The sequence below is a fragment of the Melozone crissalis genome, unplaced genomic scaffold, assembly GCF_028551555.1.
Source record: "Melozone crissalis strain CALT ecotype California unplaced genomic scaffold, PUWL_Pcris_2 ptg000045l_1, whole genome shotgun sequence".
NCBI classification, from domain to species: domain Eukaryota; kingdom Metazoa; phylum Chordata; class Aves; order Passeriformes; family Passerellidae; genus Melozone; species Melozone crissalis.
Genome location: NW_026535823.1, coordinates 3,810,327 through 3,829,248, shown reverse-complemented (window position 1 = coordinate 3,829,248; position 18,922 = coordinate 3,810,327). Strand labels below are relative to the sequence as shown.

General features: G+C 48.8%; 2 protein-coding genes across 2 annotated transcripts; both read left to right on the top strand.

Moving 5' to 3' along the window:
• Nucleotides 1–687: 687 nt before the first annotated feature.
• On the top strand, nucleotides 688–7,645 carry LOC128943260 (flavin-containing monooxygenase 1-like). The gene is made up of 8 exons (XM_054286145.1): nucleotides 688–813; nucleotides 1,745–1,933; nucleotides 2,659–2,821; nucleotides 3,171–3,313; nucleotides 4,481–4,680; nucleotides 5,155–5,510; nucleotides 6,076–6,148; nucleotides 7,303–7,645. Exons 1-8 carry the CDS (start codon nucleotides 688–690, stop codon nucleotides 7,643–7,645), a joined length of 1,593 nt encoding a protein of 530 aa, XP_054142120.1.
• Nucleotides 7,646–9,968: 2,323 nt separating this feature from the next.
• Nucleotides 9,969–17,653, top strand: LOC128943264 (dimethylaniline monooxygenase [N-oxide-forming] 2-like). The gene is made up of 8 exons (XM_054286148.1): nucleotides 9,969–10,130; nucleotides 11,572–11,760; nucleotides 12,696–12,858; nucleotides 13,238–13,383; nucleotides 14,680–14,879; nucleotides 15,059–15,411; nucleotides 15,920–15,989; nucleotides 17,278–17,653. Exons 1-8 carry the CDS (start codon nucleotides 9,999–10,001, stop codon nucleotides 17,651–17,653), a joined length of 1,629 nt encoding a protein of 542 aa, XP_054142123.1. The 5' UTR covers nucleotides 9,969–9,998.
• The last annotated feature ends 1,269 nt before the right edge of the window (nucleotides 17,654–18,922 follow it).

The following is an 18,922-nucleotide window of genomic DNA, read 5'->3' as shown; positions in this document are numbered from 1 at the left end:
CCCCCGAGAGTGTGATGACCATCTTGTGAAAAAGGCCAATCACTTGCTTTTAAAATTTTTTAAATGTAATAGTAATAAAATGGTTATTAAAAATAGTAATACAATTAGAGTAACAATAATTTGGACAATTTGAATTAGGACAATATGAGACAATAAACACAAAGAGTTACAGATGTCCGGGTACCTTTTACTGGGCAGCACGAACTCGAAAAAGGACCCACGTTAACAGAGGATTAACCCTTAAAAACAACAGCCTGTTGCATATTCATACACTTCATACATGATGCATAAATTCCATTCAAGCACAGGATTCTGTCTGGGCAGTGTCAACTTCTTCCTCTGAATCCTGACGGTGTCTTCAAGGCAGGAAGAAGTTAATTTCTCCTGATAATGGAGCAATAAATTCTCTTTCTCTGAAAGATTCAGGTGTCCTGTGGCTGCTATCTCATTGCAAGCCCTTTCTTTAAAAAAAGTATCCTACATAGCATCGTTTCTATTTTAACAATTTTTATAACCTAAACCAATATTTAACACGCTGCTGAAGAGAATTAGTACAGCATGACTTTCTAACACAACACATATAATATTAATTTTAATATTTGCGACAAGGTAATCATAAAATACATGCAATTTTCACAATCTGTGGGGTTTTTTCCAGCTCCTGGGAGCCCAGCAGAGCCCGCAGGGATGAGAGTGGCCGTGGTGGGCGCGGGGGTCAGCGGGCTGGCAGCCACCAAGTGCTGCCTGGACGAGGGGCTGGAGCCCACCTGCTTCGAGCAGAGCCAGGACATCGGAGGGGTCTGGCGCTACACGGTGAGCCAGGGGACATGTCCTCCTCCCTGCCACTGAGAGGTGGGGACACACCACACACACACACATTTCTGCAGTAACAGCAATGGCTTCTTCTTTATTGCAAGTTGTTCTCAAGTTTTATACCCTTAAAGTCATTAGTTACATCAAACCAGCTCGTTTTATTCATTGGACAAAGTGATAACTTTATTTTATAAAATATAACTGTATTTTATTGGTACAAAGCATGATTATATTATATTATATTACATTACATTATATTATATTACATTACATTATATTATATTACATTACATTATATTACATTGTATTATATTATATCATATCATATTATATTATATTATATTATATTATATTATATTATAATACATTATATTATATTATATTATATTACATTATACTACATTATACTACACTAGAATTTTACTATAGAAAGAGAAGGATACAGACAGAAGGCTTAACAAGAATGAGTATTAAAAATTTGTGACTGACTCCTCGGAGTCTGACACAGCTGGCCGTGATTGGTCATTAAGTAAAAACAATTCACATGGAACCAATCAAAGATGGTCCTGTTGGTAAACAATGTCCAGAGCACATTCCAAAGCAGCCAAACACAGGAGAAGCAATCAGATAATTATTGTTTTCATTTTTCATTTGTTTCTGAGGCTTCTCATCTTCCCAGGAGAAGAAATTCTGGGAAAGGGGATTTTTCACAAAATATGACAGTGACATCTCTTCTTCTGTTAGCTCAGTTGTTTGGCCTGCAGACCAGCTGCTAAGCCCATCCTCACCTCCCCGGCAGCTGCAGCTTTGCAGGGTTATGGGGTGGCTGTGAGGGCTGTGAGGGTTTGCTGAGTGCTGAGCTGCACCCCTGAGGCCAGGGCAGCAGGGGGACAGTCCCCAGCCTGGTCACGGGGCTGATGCGCCCTGGCAGGAGCACATCGAGGCCGGCCGGCCCAGCCTGTACCCATCAGTGATCAGCAACACCTCCAAGGAGATGTCTGCCTTCTCTGACTTCCCCTTCCCCGAGCACTTCCCCGTGTTCCTGCCCAATGCCCTGCTCCTGGACTACCTCCGGCGCTACACCGAGCACTTCGGCCTGCGGGAGCACATCAGATTTGGGGTGAGTGATGGGTGCCCTGCCCTGCTCCCCACCCTCTCTGGGTGCCCGTGGGCACTTGTGGTATTTTTGGGATTCCCCATTGGAGGAGGAATTGATGAACCTGACTCCATGTTCTTAGAAGGCTGATATATTATATTATGTTATATTATATTATATTATATTATATTATATCATATCATATCATATCATATCATATCATATCATATCACATCATATCATATCACATCATATCATATCATACTTTTATAATATTTTATTATATTGTTTCTATTTTATTATATTATTATTATAATTTTTGTATTTTATTACATTTTATAATATCGTATTATATTACTTTATTATATTTTATGATATTATATTTTTATTCTATCATATTAATGAATGCTATACTAAACTATGCCAAAGAATGGAGAAAGGATACAGCCAGAGGGCTACAAAGAATGATAATGAAAATTCATGACCCCTTCCAGAGTCTGACACAGCCTGACCCTGATTGGTCATTAAGTTAAAACAATTCACGTGAAACCAATGCAACAATCACCTGTTGGATAAACAATCTCCAACCACATTCCAAAGCAGCAAAACATAAGAGAAGCAATCGGATAATATTGGTTTCCTTTTTTCTCTGAGGCTTCCCAGCTTCCCAGGAGAAAAAAATCCTGGCAAAAGGATTTTCCCAGAAAATATGATGGTGACAGTGACTTTTCTTCACTCCCACGTTTCAGAGCACCGTTGTCAGCATCCGGAAGCACCCTGACTTTGCCACCACGGGCCAGTGGAATGTGGTCACGGAGGCAGGGGGGAAGCAGACATCACACATCTTTGATGCTGTTATGGTTTGCAGCGGCAATTTCTCGGAGCCATCCCTCCCCCTGCAGTGTTTTCCTGGTATGGTATACAAGGAAATGTTGTTACCTGCTTCAGGGGCTGGGGAGGGAAGATTTAGGGGTTATTTGGGGAAAATCCTCCCTTTCTTTTCTTGCTTCTGCTTTCCAAACCTGCTGGCATCAACAGTAATACTGTCTCAGAGACAGCAGCTTTGTCTCTGAGACCCCATTTTGGAGAGGAAGCATCAATTAATTCTGTGTGCATGGGATGGGCTGGACCTCTGAGACTCTGGTGGCCAGAGATTGCACATCCTTGCTCCTGCCATCTGGATTGCTTTTTAACACCAGTTCTCCCAACAAAATCCACAAATGCTTCAGTGCTTCAGAGCTCTGTTTCTTTTTCCCCCGAGGCATCGAGAGGTTCCGAGGGCAGTACTTCCACAGCAGGCAGTACAAGCATCCTGACGTGTTCCAGGGCAAGCGTGTCCTCGTGGTGGGCATGGGCAACTCGGGAGTGGACATCGCCGTGGAGGCCAGCTGGGTCGCTGCAAAGGTGCCACCACCATGCCACTCCAGGCCTCTGGGGACAGGGACATGGGGACTGTGGTTATTAATTGTTGGGGTGTCATTGTGGGCTTCAGGATGCGGTGGGAGATGAGAATCGACTCCAAGTTCTCAGAAGGCTGATTTATTATTATATATTATATTATATTATATTATATTATATTATATTATATTATATTATATTATGTTATATTATATTATATTGTTATTTGAAAATTATACACTAAAACTATTGTGACCGTGCCATCTGGGACCGTATTCACAGGGTTCTTGGATGAGGGAAGAGACGAGGATCTGACTCCATGTTTCAGAAGGCTTCATTTATTATTTTATGATATATATTACTATGATATATATTACATTAAAACTATACTAAAAGAATAGAACAAAAGGTTTCATCAGAAGGCTAGCTAAGAATAGAATAACAAAGAAAGAATGATAACAAAGGTTTGTGGCTCGGATCTCTGTCCGAGCCAGCTGGGCTGTGATTGGCCATTAATTACAAACAACCACATGAGACCAATCACAGATGCACCTGTTGCATTCCACAGCAGCAGATAATCAATGTTTACATTTTGTTCCTGAGGCCTCCCAGCTTCTCAGGAGGAAAAATCCTAAGGAAAGGATTTTTCATAAAAGATGTCTGCGACAAACTATACTAAAGAAAGAGAAAGGATACATCAGAAGGCTAGAAAAGAATGAATAATAAAAATTCATGACAGACTCAGAGAGTCCAACACAGCTGGCTGTGATTGGTCATTAATTAAAAACAATTCATGTTGGGTAAACAATTCTCCAAATCACATTCCAGAGCAGCAAAACATGGAGAACCTGAAGCTTCCCAGCTTCCCAGGAGAAGAAATCCTAGTGAAGGGATTTTTCATAAAATATCACAGTAACAGGGGACAATAGCTCAGTGTGCTGTCATCACAAACAGTCTTTCTAAGCCTGAATTTTTTGGTCAAAAAGCTACCTTGAAAGCAAGCTGGTTTTGTTGTTGTCTCCTGTTTCACCTCCATCACCAGCAGCCAGAAGAAATTAAAGATGCTGTTGCTGCTTTTCCATTGCACAGCTGTCCGTGCTGTGCCCCTGTGAGTTTCTTTATAAAGGAAAAGCAGCAAATTCATCACCTGAAGCATTGGTTCTTCTCTTGCAGGTGATGATTAGCACCACTCGAGGAGCCTGGCTGCTCAGCCGTGTGTTTCAGCACGGCTACCCTTGGGATATGATTTTAAACACTCGCCTGATGAGCCTGATCAAAACCAACCTCCCCGGACCCCTTTCATGGTGGTTGCTTAATTATAAGGTGAACCAGTGGTTCAACCATGCAAACTATGGCCTTCAGCCAGAGAACAGGTACCTCTTGGTGGTCCCCATCCCATGCTGAAGGGCTTGTGGTGTGGGCAGGGGGAGATGTTCAGCAAGCAGCATCAACCAATGCCCAGATTGAGGTGATCTCTAGCGGGGAGGAGAAAATAAGCTGTAGCTCCCTTAAGTGGTGAAATATTGGGCATGCTGGAAAAGCCCAGGAAGGCCCAGAGGATGGTCTGTAAGGTAAGGAGGAGAAGGGAGGCTTAAAGCATGGATCAGTTCTGGAAAGAGATGGTTTGAAGAGTAAATGAGTGGAGGGAATAAGGCGGCAGGAGATGTCCGTGAATCACTCACGCTGTGGGACAGGGGTGACATTGGTGACAATTGCTTGGAGGTGGGAGGCAGGGCTGTTTGCTCAGAGAAAATGACAGCAGGAGGTGTGAGCTGGAGGGAGGAGGAGCAGGGGAGCAGCAAGGCTTGTTTGTGGGGCCCCACTGTCAGAGCCCTGGCTCTCCACAGCTGGCTGGTGCGGGAGCCCGTGCTGAACGACGATCTGCCGAGCTACATCCTGACAGGCAGGATCACCATCAAGCCAGGTGTGAAGGAGTTCAAGGACAACTCAGTGGTTTTCCACAACTGCCCTGAGGAGGAGCCCATCGACATCGTTGTCTTCTGCACGGGCTACACCGTCTCCTTCCCCTTCCTGGAAGAATCCATCATCAGGGTGGAGAACAAGCACGCGTCCCTCTACAAATACGTGTTCCCACCCCAGCTGCAGAAGCCCACCCTGGCTGTCCTTGGGCTGATTAAGCCCTTGGGAGCCATCATGCCCGTGGCAGAGATGCAGGCACGCTGGGTGAGCCGTGTCTTCAAAGGTAGGGGAGCAAATGTGAGCCCTCCTGTGCCCCAAAATGCAGTTCAGACAAAACTGGAAATGGTTTTCCCCTTCACCCAGGGAGATCCCAGAGCTAAGAAGTTCAGAGTGGACAAGGGAGCATTTCCCAGGCTCAGACTTCCCAAATCATTTCACTTCAGCTAAGCTACAGCAACATGAGTGAGGAAAGAAACCCACTGGTGTTTTTTGGAGGGGGGTTAATAAAAATAGTAAGAATAACCTTGTGGAGGGCTGGGTCAGGACTACTCCACAGAGATGAGAAGCTCTGTGGTTTCTCTTTGGGATGATTCTCTCTGGGGCTTGCCCATCTGCCCCCACATCACCTGCCTGTGCCCTGACAGGACACATCTGTAAGAGCAGGAGGAGGTGTGGGTGAATTTGGAATACTGGTTTTTGGCAGGACTGCAGCACTGCCAAATAAACTGCCTGCAATGAGAGTTTCCTGCCCTCCCAGGGAAGCGATTCCCACATTTTGCATCACTGAGTGAGTTCACAGTTCCCCCCCAGGAGTTAAACTCTGCAGAACACTCTCCTCTCTCTTCCAGGCTTGTGTCAGTTGCCTCCCCAGGCTGTCATGGAGAAAGAAGTAAATGAGAAGAAGAAAAACCAAATCCAATGGTAAGTCATTCCCCAGAGCCCCAAAGGTATTTTGGTGGATTGAAAAACCTCTGGAGTTTTTGGGGCTCTCACTCTGTGCCTGTTCCCTGCAGCCATGGCAGAGGAGAGGGGAGGATTCCTGGATCCAGCTTCCCCTTTACTCACTTGCAAAGAGCCAATGTAACCTTTGATTTAACACTGATATTTTGCCTGTTGGTGACAGCAAGAAATTAATTCAGGGTACTCAAGGCTATGGGAGTTGGGGAAGAATACCAGGATCCCCAGGGACTGAGAGATAAAATAGAGAAATTAATGGTAATAAATGCAAAGTAATTCAGCCGGGGGGAAAAAACCAACCCATAACCAGCGAGGTGTACACACAGATTGTCTCATCTCACAGCATGGAGACCTGACTCACTGTGAACAGGTGTCTGAGCACACTGGTGTGTGGTTCACAGGCAGGCAAAAGGCTTAAAAGGATTAGGGAATGAATGAGCCAATCCCAGGAAACTGGGTGATAGATAAATCCAAGGCTCATTTAAATAGATACAGGAGAAAAGGTATAGGAGAGTGAAGTACAGAATTGCACAGAATACAATACAAGGCGAAGTACAGAATACAGAATACACGACAATACAAGGCTGAGTGGATATGAGCTTTTGCAGACCTCTGAAGGTGGGACACGAAGCTGTGAATTCTGCAGAGAAGGTGAACTGGAATCAATTCTCCAAGCCACTTTGTATTCTTGCAATGTTTGGTGGAAATGAACATGAGGGATACTAAAGGGTGCCACCTTCCTCATGCTGCACGTGACTTTTCTGCAAAAAGCAAAGGAATTTGGGTTTGAGGGGGTTTTTGTTTGCTTGCTTTGAAAAATAACCCAAACTGTTAACCAAAGTCTGCTAACAAAGATTGACCAAGGGGAAGGGGAGGAGCAGGTGCAACTTGTGAGTGAGGGAGAGAAAGATTGACTGGAGCCAGCATCACTTCACAGGAGCAGCGTGGGGGCCAGGATTTGTGTCCCAGGTTCCCACTGCACCTACATCCAGTCCTTTCCCAGAGAACCCAGTTGCATTCCAGATGCAATAAGGATGCAGAGGATGCCCACCCCAGTTCCTCCAAGCCCTGCTGACACCAACCTTCCTCCTGCCTCTTTCTCCTCTCTGATCATTCAGGTTTGGCCTGACCTTTGACGAAGTGCTCAAAACCGAGTGGCTGGTCTACCTGGACACCCTGGCCTCCTTCATTGGTGCCAAGCCCAGCGTGCTGGGGCTGCTCTGCACAGACCCAAGGCTGGCTCTCACCATCTTCTTTGGGCCCTGCTCCCCCTACCAGTACAGGCTGGAGGGTCCTGGGCGCTGGCAGGGGGCACGGCACGCCATCCTCACCCAGTGGGACCGCGTCCTGAAGCCCACCAGAACACGAGTCCCTGCTGGCTCCTCCAGCTCCTTCCTGTCCCTCCTGACTGTGGTGGGATTCCTTCTGCTCCTGGCTGCTGTGATTTTTGGTTTCTTATAGATTTTAGAATGTGTTTGTTTGGGTTGTTTGGGGTTTTTTTGTCCTGAGGGATTTTATCTCGGGTCAGACAGCCCCACGGGACTGGGGAAAAGGATTTCAGTAGATGGCAACAAACTTTAATCTGCAACCTGCAGCATAAACCTCCCTTTGTTCCAACCTAACCCCAAGCCCAGCTTTACAGGCCTCATTAACCAGGGATGGCAGCCTTGCCCAAGTGTATTTTGCCCCCCTGCTCCCCTGCCTGCTGCCAGAAGCAGAGCAGGGATTGATGCCACAATTGTGCCTGGATCACATGAGACAGGACTCGGAGAGGACAAGACCAGCAAAAGTGGTGGTGTGTCCCAGGAGCAAGAATTATCTGGGAAAATATTCCTGTGATTACCTACCACAGGAACTACCTGGGCTGTGTACACAAGTCAGGCTGTCCCCTTCTCCAAACCTAAACACTGTAACCCCAAAATCCCAGCTGGGGTTGAATTGGTGCATCTTTCCAGTTGTTTGGAAAGATTCCAGGTTTGTCCCACAGGAGCCTGTGGGGCTGAGCACTCCTGCCTTTGCTTCCCTGCGTGCCCCACCACTGGACAATCCTGAGGCTTTGTTTTGTGCGTGGAGAGACTTTAAATGAATAAAATCTCAGTGGCTGTGGCAGGAGCGTGCTGCAGACGCCTCCCTGTGCTTTCCTTGTGTGTGTGGGGGGGAGAGCTGTGTCTGAGTGGGGCTGTGCCACCAATTGCTGTGGGCAGCTCACAAGGCTGGGGTTCTCAGGGCTCTCCCTGACTGCCCAAAATGAAGATGCACAGTGCTCCACGTCCCACATCCATGCTGTCTGCTGGCCAAGGGAGCGTGTTCTGCTGATCTCCTGGGGATGCCAAGGGAACAAGAGCCCAGCAGAGGCACCACAAAAGGATCAGCACAGCCCCACGCTGCTGCCTGGGCTGGAGCAGGGACGAGTTCCAGCGTGGGAGTCCTCGCCAGCAAGTTCCCATTGGGATTATCTCTGAATTTTCACCTGGCACTGCCCCAGGGAGGCTGAGAACTTTCTTCCAGTGCATTTAAGCCCAGAGGGCGGGGGGAATGCAGGTGTAAAGGTCAGTGGTGCAAAAGCTGAGGCTTGCCTGGACTTCAGCCTTCCCTTCCAATCCACGGCCAGAGGAACTCAAGGGAAATCCGGAGAGGGCAGAGCGGCGAAGGCACAGCGCTGTCCTGCAAGGTTTGCTCCTCAATCCTCTTGGGTGGGCTTGGTAGGGTTTACAAGTGGGCAGACAGCTCTCCAGGGTTTTGGCATTCACTGCTGGCTTTGCCTTGCTGCTGGTGGGGGGAGAGGGGTGTTGCAGGGACCCTCTGGAGCGAATCCATCTGCAGGCAGCGCTGGAAAAGGGGGGTGGCTTGAGCACCCTGAGCTTGCCTGCCCTTTCCTGAAGCCAAGGAAGGCTCCAGAAACGAGGCAGGCAGCTGTGGGCATGTCCTGCCCTGTTCCTGCAGATCAAGGAGTGGCTCAGGCCAGGCTTGTGGGTGCCAAAGGGGTTGTTTTGCACCTCCCTCATTTTTCTTTCTTCAGTTTCCTCCAGGTTCTGTTTGTGTTAATTTAATTTTTGACACAAAACCGGTAGAAAAAGTTACAAATTACTCTTTCTGCTGACCCTGCAGTAGCAGTATTTTTTATCTAATCAAAGTTCATGCGAGTTCATTTTTTCCTAGCTTGCTTTCCACTCAAGCTCGGTGCAGCTCAGTTTACACAGCCCAGCTTTGAGTTCCTCCCATTTATCTCCAGCGTTTCCCGGGTTCCTTACCATTTGTATACCCTGTAATCCCAGCCTTGCTTTCACAGAGCTGTCTAACTTCTGAATGGCTGCACCCTGCTCCTGCTCAGTCAGGCATTGCTTTGCTTTCCCCCCTCTTTTTAAACCCTTTTTGTTTTCAAGAGATTGCTCTTTAATGGGAAGTTAAAAGGGAAAGCGTGAAAATGAGCCAGCTTAGCTGGAGTTGCTTCTCCCAAAGGTTTCAGGATGATCAGGCAGAAGAAGATAGCTGCAACTCCTTTGCATGCATGGAAAAGAGAATAAATTGAAGCAGCAGAACAGCAAGGTTTAAAAGTGCCTCCTTTTTCATCCCATGGAGGAGGGAGATTGCTGGACCCCCAGAGTGGGTTTGGGAGGGTAATGAGCAGGATCTGTGCACCAGCAGCTGGCTGTGGGGTTCTCCCAGGACAGTTTTCCTTCATGGACACCTGCAGCAGAGAAGACCAGGGGTGTTTTGGTGGGGATGGGAAGAAGGAAATGGCGTTTCTGCTGATCCCTGGGCTGTTGTGCTTGCAGCTGCTGTCACACCAGCCTGTCACCTGCTGCAGGCCACCATGGTCCGGCGTGTGGCTGTGATTGGGGCTGGGGCTGGGGGCTTGGCCTCTATCAAGTGCTGCCAGGATGAGGGGCTGGAGCCCACGTGCTTCGAGAGCAGCGAGGACATCGGCGGCGTCTGGCGCTACACGGTCAGTGCCCCCCGCGTCTGCCCCGGGCTTGTCCCTCTCAGGAAAATTAACCCACAAACACCAGAGGTTTATGTCCAAAAAGGAGACAGAGAAGTCCTTTTATTTTATTTGAATAAAGGGAGAGGCCATGAGGCATTCCCCTGGGATCTCTCAGATTTTTGGAGGACGCAGCCTCCTTTTTATCCCAATTTCCCAGCCGCATTTCCCTTCTCTCTTTCCCCATTTCTGAGGTACTTGAGAGGTACAGACTTCCCAAAACACCTGATAGCAAAGATTCCCCTCTAATGTACAACCTTCCCTTTTCATTTTTAATTCTTATGGAATTTAGGGGGTTTTATTCCCCATTGTTTCTTTCATCTTTCAGTATCTAATTTAATTTATCAGCAAACCTAAAGTTTATTTGTAAAATCAAATCTCTTTTTCCATTCATCAGTCAGTGGAATCCTTCCCATTGTTTCTTTTCTCTCCAAGTGCTGGTTTTATCTACCAGCAGACCCACAGCTTGTTTGTAAAGACAAATCCACTATTCCTCTCATCCCCTTCCTTGGATGCTCTGGGACTGCAGCAAAGAGGCAAGGGTGGCCTCGCCCTCAGGGACTGTCCCTGTCCCACTCATGGGGCTCCTCCTGACTCCAAGATGGGAAGGAAATGGAGGGGGTGGGAAATGGATGGAGTTTTGCACCTTGGCTAAAGGAGCTTTGCAAAATAGGTTTATATGCCTTGATTGTTGTAGTGACAATGTTAATGATTGTGCCTTGTGTACTTCACTTGCAAATGATAAACCAAACCATCAAAGAAGTTTTTTCTGTTCAAGAGAGAGGAGGAAATGTGGGAAATGGATTTGTAGAGAATTCTCAAAACCTGGCAGAAGGTTCACATAGTGTGCATCTGTATGCAAACCTTGAGATAAGAAATGCTGACTTAGAAATGCCTTGGAATAGGACAGACATTGTTGAGAGAGAAATGGAACTAGAAACAAGTTTCAAAGGATAGCCTTGCCAATAAGACTAAATACTTTGGAGAAATAGAACTATGAAAGATGCATTGTAGTAGGATACACGAGGGGTAATTTTAGATAATTGGCTTTAAGGCATTTACAGCATGGGGTAGCAAAAACTGATAGGCCAAGAAACGCTTATAGTGTACTGTAATTAAGAATTAGTTGGCTTCTGATTGTGATGGTGTGAATTATAACATCTGTATTGTCTCACCCTTCAAGTGAGACTAAAAATAGAATAAAAGTTTTAAAATGCCTCTCAGTTGCCCCATCTCTGGGTCAGAAAAGAGCTTAATCATACAGAGGGAGCAGTAATGATTGTCTCCAAGTGCTAGTCCTGGCTTATTCCTTGTACCAAAATGTGAGGAAGAAAATGCTTATATAGTTGATGGGGAGAAATTCTTCCCCTGCACACCTGGAAACATCAGCACCGGCTTCACACAGGACTCCACAGACAGCAGGAGGATCACTGTGTACCGCTCAGTCATCACCAACACCTCCAAGGAGATGTCCTGCTTCAGTGACTTCCCCTTCCCCGAGGATTTTCCCAACTACCTGCCCCACAGCCTGGTCCTGGAATACCTCAGGATGTACGCCCAGCACTTTGACCTGCTGCGGCACATTCGCTTCCAGGTGAGCAGCTCTCGGGTTTTGTGTTGCTGCAATGGCTCCCAAGGTGTTAAAGAGTTTTTTTTCCCAGCCCCATGACCAAAGAAGAAGTTGAGATTCCTCAGCTCTGCTTCTCAAGGTTGTTTATTTTCTCTTGTCTGTTCCATTCTTTCTCTGCCCTGCTGAGATCTGTCCAGCAGGTCGGGTTGTGGCACAGTGCCTGCCCTTGGGGTGGTGTCACCTTTTTATACGAAGAACTACGTGTGCTTTATTTACAACAATTTTCCAATACCTATCACCTATGTTAGACAGTCTGTCTCTACTTTAAACCAATACAGAAGTGTCACCATCACAGCAGAATATGGAGGGAAAGAAGAAGAAGAAGGACAGGACACACCCAGATTCCTCCATCTTGCCTCTTGAACCCCCATTCTAAATCCCCAAAATTCTACTTTTTCACCCTGTGACAAATTCACTATCATTCTACTCAAACCCTTGTGCCTTGTAAATCCTCACACAAAGTTGGTAATCGTTTCCATGGGCTAAAATCAAAGGCACAGGTGTTTGTGACTCTGTGCCAAGGTCTCTGAGCCCCTTGCCAGGGTCTGGAATCACCCAGGGCAGCCAGAGGAATGTCCTGGGTTCCGACAAGCAGGGACCTCAAACCCATGGGGAGAAGAACCATGTGCAGCTGCAGATTGGAGGTGGGATGGGACCAGGCTGGGTGCCAGCCCTCAAGGCCCTTTTGAGTCCTGAATGCAGACTTTAGCCCATGTTTTAACTAAGGCTGGTTTAACACAGCCTTGCCCCCCAGTGCCATCACCAGGAGAAATGCCTGGTGGGCATTTAGGGTGGGCTTTAGCAGCTTCAGAAGTGGCACACAGCTCCCCAGAGACCCAGCCTTTCACAGGCACGTCTCCATGATCCCTGACTGCTGTACTCTTGGGCTTCTGTGCAAGACAACAGTTCTCAGTGTGAGGAAGTGCCCGGATTTCAGCGCCTCAGGCCGGTGGGAGGTGGTCACCGAGAGCCATGGTGTCCGTGAGTCCCACGTCTTCGACGCTGTCATGGTGTGCACCGGCCATTACCAGGAGCCCTACTTGCCACTGGCTTCTTTCCCAGGTAAGGCCTGTCCCAGCAGTGGGGTTCCCCCAGCACCCATGGTTGGATTTGGTTCCCCCAGTCCCTGGTTGGATTTTCCTCTGTGAGCCTGCCTGCTCCATGAAGCCCCCACGCTGGAGTAGACAGGACCTTGACCCCATGGAAATGGTGGGGGGCATTGCAGGGAATGGGAAAAACACCTTGTAAAGGTGCAGCCAGGCTTTTCCCTTAGGATTTGCAAAGAAAGACCGAGCTGAGGAGGTACAGGGGATTTCCATGGGCTTCTCAGCTGCCAGGGGAGGTAGGAGCAAGAAGAGTTGGGGCTGCAGAGGATCTGGGCATGAGGCCGGGGTGAGTAAATGTATCTGGCAATAGGAAATGCTCCCTGCTCTCTGCCTAGGCATTGAAAGTTGCTTTAAAGGCCAGTATCTGCACAGCTGGGAGTACAGGGACGTGCAGGCTTTCCGAGGGAAGCGTGTCCTGGTGCTTGGCATCGGCAACACCGGCGGGGACCTCTCTGTGGAGCTGAGCCGAGTGGCTGCCAAGGTACATTTCCATGCTGCTCCAGACAGGGTGTCCCCCAAGGTGCAGCTCCATGGTGCCCCAGACAGGGCCTCTGCCAAGGTGCAGCTCCATGGTGCTCCAGACAGGGCCTCTGCTACTCCATGGTGCTCCAGACAGAGCCTTCCCCAAGGTACAGCTCCATGGTGCCCCAGAAAGGCCCTCTGCTGCTCCATGGCGCCCCAGACAGAGCCTCTGCCAAGGTGCAGCTCCATGGTGCCCCAGACAGGGGCTCTGCCAAGGTACAGCTCCATGGTGCCCCAGAAAGGCCCTCTGATGCTCCATGGCGCTCCAGACAGAGCCTCCCCCAAGGTACAGCTCCATGGTGCCCCAGACAGGGCCTCTGCTTCTCCATGGCGCCCCAGACAGAGCCCCTGCCAAGGTACAGCTCCATGGTGCTCCAGACAGGGCCTCCACCAAGGTACAGCTCCATGGTGCCCCAGACAGGGCCTCTGCTGCTCCATGGTGCTCCAGACAGGGCCTCTGCCAAGGTGCAGCTCTATGGTGCTCCAGACAGGGCCTCCACCAAGGTACAGCTCCATGCTGCTCCAAACAGGGCCTCTGAGAGCCAGTGGTTCTGATGCCTTATGAGGGCTGACCCAGAACAGAGGCTGGACAGAGTTAAAGAATAAAATAGGGGTTTATTAAGAGGCCTCAATGGATCTACCTTTGGCAGCACAACCCAGAATGGCCACAAAAATGCACGACCGGTCATGGGGTCTCTCACCTTTATAAGTTCTGCTCCATTTGTGTATTGGCGATAATTGTCCAATTCCAGCTCCAGCCCATGCAGTCCCATCCTGCTTGTTTTTCTCTCTCCAGCCCACGGTGTTTGTGCTCTTGGGCCTGAGATTTGGATCATTTGTCCTTGGTCCCCAGCTAGAGAAGGAATTGTTTCGTCTCCCTGCTCTGTGCAGAGAGTTCACCATCCCCTCATATAAAGCTCAGACCCACACACTAAAGCAGCACAGAACCTGAAAAATATAAAAGCTCAAACCTGAGGCATCAGCTCGAGGTCCTCAGGGAGCTCTGCCCCCAGGTTCCTCTATAAATTCCACTTCTCACTGAGGGCAGTTGAAGAAGCTTTACAACTCCTGGAGAGTTTGGGCTGCCTGAGGAGTGGCAATTGAGCAGTTGTGGGAACTTTATCAAAGCTGTTTTGTTCATCTGGATGTCATCTCCTCCCCTTGTGCTAGCTCAAGTGCAGGAGATGGGATTTGCCACTCAGGGCAAAACCAAGGAGATGCCTGGGCAGGAGGCTGAGACCTGCTCTTCCCCCAGGTGTTCCTCAGCACCAGGAGCCACACGTGGGTCGTCAGCCGGGTCTCAGACCAGGGCTTCCCCGTGGACATGGTCAGCACCACCCGCTTCAACTCCCTCCTGGACTGGCTTCTCCCATCAGCCCTCACAAGGAGGATCAAGTTTCGGAAGTTCAATTCATGGTTCAACCACACAAACTATGGCTTGGCCTCCAGCAAAAGGTGGATTTTTCTGGTTGTTTTGTTGGGTGCTCAGGGGGTCTTTATAATATGAAATGCTTAATTCTCAGTTTTGGGGGACATTTTTGAAATAGCAAACCATCAGAGGGGAATTCTGACCATAAAAAAAGTAATTTTAGGTCCCTCCCAGATATTAACACCGCTCTTTTCTCTGCTGCAAGCTCCAAATTTAAGATAATTATCAATGAAGAGCTGCCCTTCTGCCTCCTCTCTGGGGCTGTGGTGTTGAAGCCCAACGTGAAGGAGTTCACTGAAAGCTCTGCTGTTTTTGAAGACGGCACAACCGAAGAAAACATTGACGTGGTGCTCTTTGCCACGGGCTACAACTTCTCCTTCCCCTTCCTGGAGGAGTCTGTTCGTGGCTCCATCCACGACAACCGTTCCCTCTACAACTGCATCTTCCCTCCCCAGCTGGAGCAGCCCACACTGGCCATCATTGGCCTGATCCAGCTGACAGGCTCCATCATGGTGGGCTCAGAGATGCAGGCTCGCTGGGTCACAGGGGTCTTTGCAGGTAGGACATGGGGGAGATCTTCTGGCTGGGAGGTTTGGGGCAGCCTAAGCTGCTGCTCACACACCTTAGGGCTTATTTCAGCTCCATGTGTAACCTCTGTCCACCAGCTGCATCCCACACCTCAGGAAAGGTGCCGAGATCTTGGGAAGGAGCTGAACACGTTCTCTTAAGGCGCTGCTGGAGCTATTATATAATTATGAATATTGTCTAGTTTACCCCTGCTAGAATCAAAAACTCTGACATAATTGAGACTTCAAGCTTTCAGAAAGTGAAAAGATACTATAAAGCTCCAACCCAGCTTCAAATCAGTTAATGAGACCCCTTCTAGACTTAACAAATTGGCTCATATAAAGTACAGGTTGAAACTAAATTGAGGCATTTGGAAAACATTTTTCTTTGCATCCGTGGTATCTCCTCCTGATACAAAATAGAAAAGACCAAGAGTTAAAATCCCAAGATTCTTATTTATTTTGATTGCATGGGCAGTTGCTGGTTTTTCTGTTCTCAGGCTGGAACAAGCTGCCTCCCCCCAGCAGGATGATGGCTGAGGTTTTGAAGAGGAAGCCAGCAGTCAAAAGGTGTATGATGCTCCTGCAGTCGGGATGAGACGGGTTCTGTGTGCCAGGACAAGCTCAGGGAAGGGGGAGACTCGATGGCTGACATGGCAGGGACCTGCTCAGCCCACCCAACTCTGCATTTATTACCTCACCACCCACAGTGGGCTGGGAAAATGCTCCCGTGGCTCCTTTATGGAACAAGACACCAATTCCCCTTCCCTCCCTTCCCATCTCCTTTGCTCCCTCCCTTTCTCTCCCGTTCTCTGGAGATCCCCCCCTGCCAGGCCTCGCAGCCATCCTTGTTCCCAGAACATCCAGATGAAGGTTTGGTTTCCTCCAGACTGAGGGTGCCATCTCGTGGCTTCTCCCTCCCAAATCCAGGCCCTGGGGAGAGCTGGGTTCCAGATTCCATCCAGAACCCCCCTGGAGCCGGGAAGTGTGGGTGGGGGACAGTTTGTGTCACTTTTTGGCAGGTCAAGGTGAGTGTCCCACCAGGCTGCTGTGTGTGTGGGAGCTGGAAGCCTGCCTCCTTGGCACTGGGATTGATTTTACAGGAGGTGGAGATGTGTCCACAGGGATGTGGGATGGATGATGAGGGGGCAAGGAGGAAACGTCAGGGTTGGGTTTGCCAGCAGGGCAGGGCTGGCTCATGGGGACACTGGGAAAAAGCTGGGACAAAACAGAGCCACAGGGGTTATGAGCAGGAGCCCAATGACTGCACCACAGTGCTGTTACACAGAAATATGGAAATTTCTGTTACACAGAAATATGGAAGCCTGAGATGCACAGGGAACAAACTTGAGGCTGTCCCAGACTTTCCTCAAGCAGATCAGCACGCCCTTCTTTCTGTGAGGGAGATAAAGTTTCAACCAGAGAAATCTTGGAGGTCCCTCCCAGCATGGGAAACTTTCTGCATTTCCCAGATTTCCCCTTGGCATTCTTATCTCTGAAAGTCTATATCTCTACTTCTTGAAATCAGCCATATCCACACCCCTGAACCTCAGGGAAGGACACAGCAGGCTGCTTGTGGCATTACAATGATGCTACTGTTGAGTTAGAGCTGATTTTGAAGCCACAACTATGCTGCAGAGACAAAACAAGCTTCTGCTTATCCCCTGCCCTAGGGAACTGCTGGCACCAACCCCACAGAGGCTCCTTCAGTGTTTTTGGCTTTGTTTGGGGCTCAGAGGGCTCTGCCCAGAGCCTGGAGCTCACCTGGTGTCTGAGTCCGAGGCCTTTGCTGCCCATGGAGCTGAGAACTGAGACAGGATGATGCCACCTGACTTTTATTTCTCATGTCCCATCAAAGGAACCCGTCCGAGAGGGAGAACCTGAAGATGAGTTTCATCAGCTACGTGGACAAAATCGCTGCGTGCGCCGGTGTCAAACCCAGCGTGCTGCGGCTGCTGCTGACAGATCCCAAGCTGGGCCTGGCCATCTTCTTTGGGCCCTGCTCCCCCTACCAGTACCGGCTGCAGGGCAGGGGCAGCTGGAGCGGGGCCAGAGCTGCCGTCCTCACCCAGTGGCAGCGCTCTCTGCGGCCCCTGAGGACGCGAGTGCTGCGTGACAGCTCCAGCAGCTCCTGGGGATGGAGCTGGATGTGCCTCCTGGTTCTGCCAGCAGCTCTCACTGCAGCTTGGCTCTGCTCCAAACACCCCCAGGCAGGCTGGAGCCCCCGGCTGTAGGAGGAACATGGAGAGATGCAATGCCAGGTGATGTAGGCACGGTGCAAAGCTTGCCAGTGTCTTGGTTTGGAAAGCCAGGAGTCTGGTAAGGAAGGCAGGAGCCTCCCCTGAAATGGAGAACGTAAACCCTCCCTACCCCTCTGAATTGCTATAAATTTTAAATTAAGGGGCTCTCAGGTAAAAAATATGGGAGCAGGAAATAACAGTTCTTTAATAGGGAAGAAAAAATAAAGGATAAAATAAACAATGCAGTACACTAGAACAACACTGACAGAGTCAGAACCCAGCCTGACACCCTGTGGGTCAGGGTGTTGGTGGCAGTCCCATTGGAATTGTGGCTGCAGCCCTCCTGCAGTGTCAGGGGTGGTTCTGCTGGAGCAAGGGGGATCTGTAGAGAAGGATGTATTCTTCCTCTGAAGATCCAGGGGAAGGAGAGACAGCTGCTGTTCTTCTGGGGAATCCAGTGGAGAAGCTGTGCTGGTGTCTCAAAAACCTCTGGATTATATCTGGGTAGCAATGCTTGGCTCCTCCCTCTGGGCTCACATCTCCCAATGGGATGTTATAGTTCTTATCAGCCATACAGTGACATTCAATAGCTGTTATCAGTAGATGTCCCCTCCCAAGGGAAGGTGTGAATGTGATCACACAGAGAGAGAGATAAAGGAAACTGCCCACTTGACAAAGGTAATCTGCCATACAGATGGTAATGGAAAACATCTTGCCTTGCAACAGCCAGGTGCTGCCAGAGGGATGGAGCTGGCACCAGCAGGACCCTGGGGCTGTCTGTGTCTGTCACTATAGGACATGAAACAACACAAGCGCACACTGCTGCTCTCAAGGTGAAGAAAAGGAAAGTTTATTTTCTGACCTTAACATTTATAGTTTTCTAAAAGTGACAGTGGGTTGGAGGATGACAGTGCCACCTCTCCAACGACACTGGGCAAACCAACAGTCCATCAAATTTCTCCTCCTCCATAAAAGAATGCAAAACAAAAAGTTATTTACAGAAAGTGTGTGAGAAAGTTTGTTACAAGAATGTCAACATCAGAAGGCTTAGAAAATCTTAAAAAATCAGGGTGACATGTGTCCAGCCACCTCCTGCTGATGTTCTATAGGAAAGGCATTTTGTGCTGTTCTTGTGAGCCAGCAAAGGCTTCCTGAACATAAGGAAAGCCCCGTATCTGTCTCGAGGAAGACATCAAGGCTGTCCCCATGACGACCTGATGGAAGAGGGAAAGTTCAAAGATACGGACTCGAGCTGGCTCACAG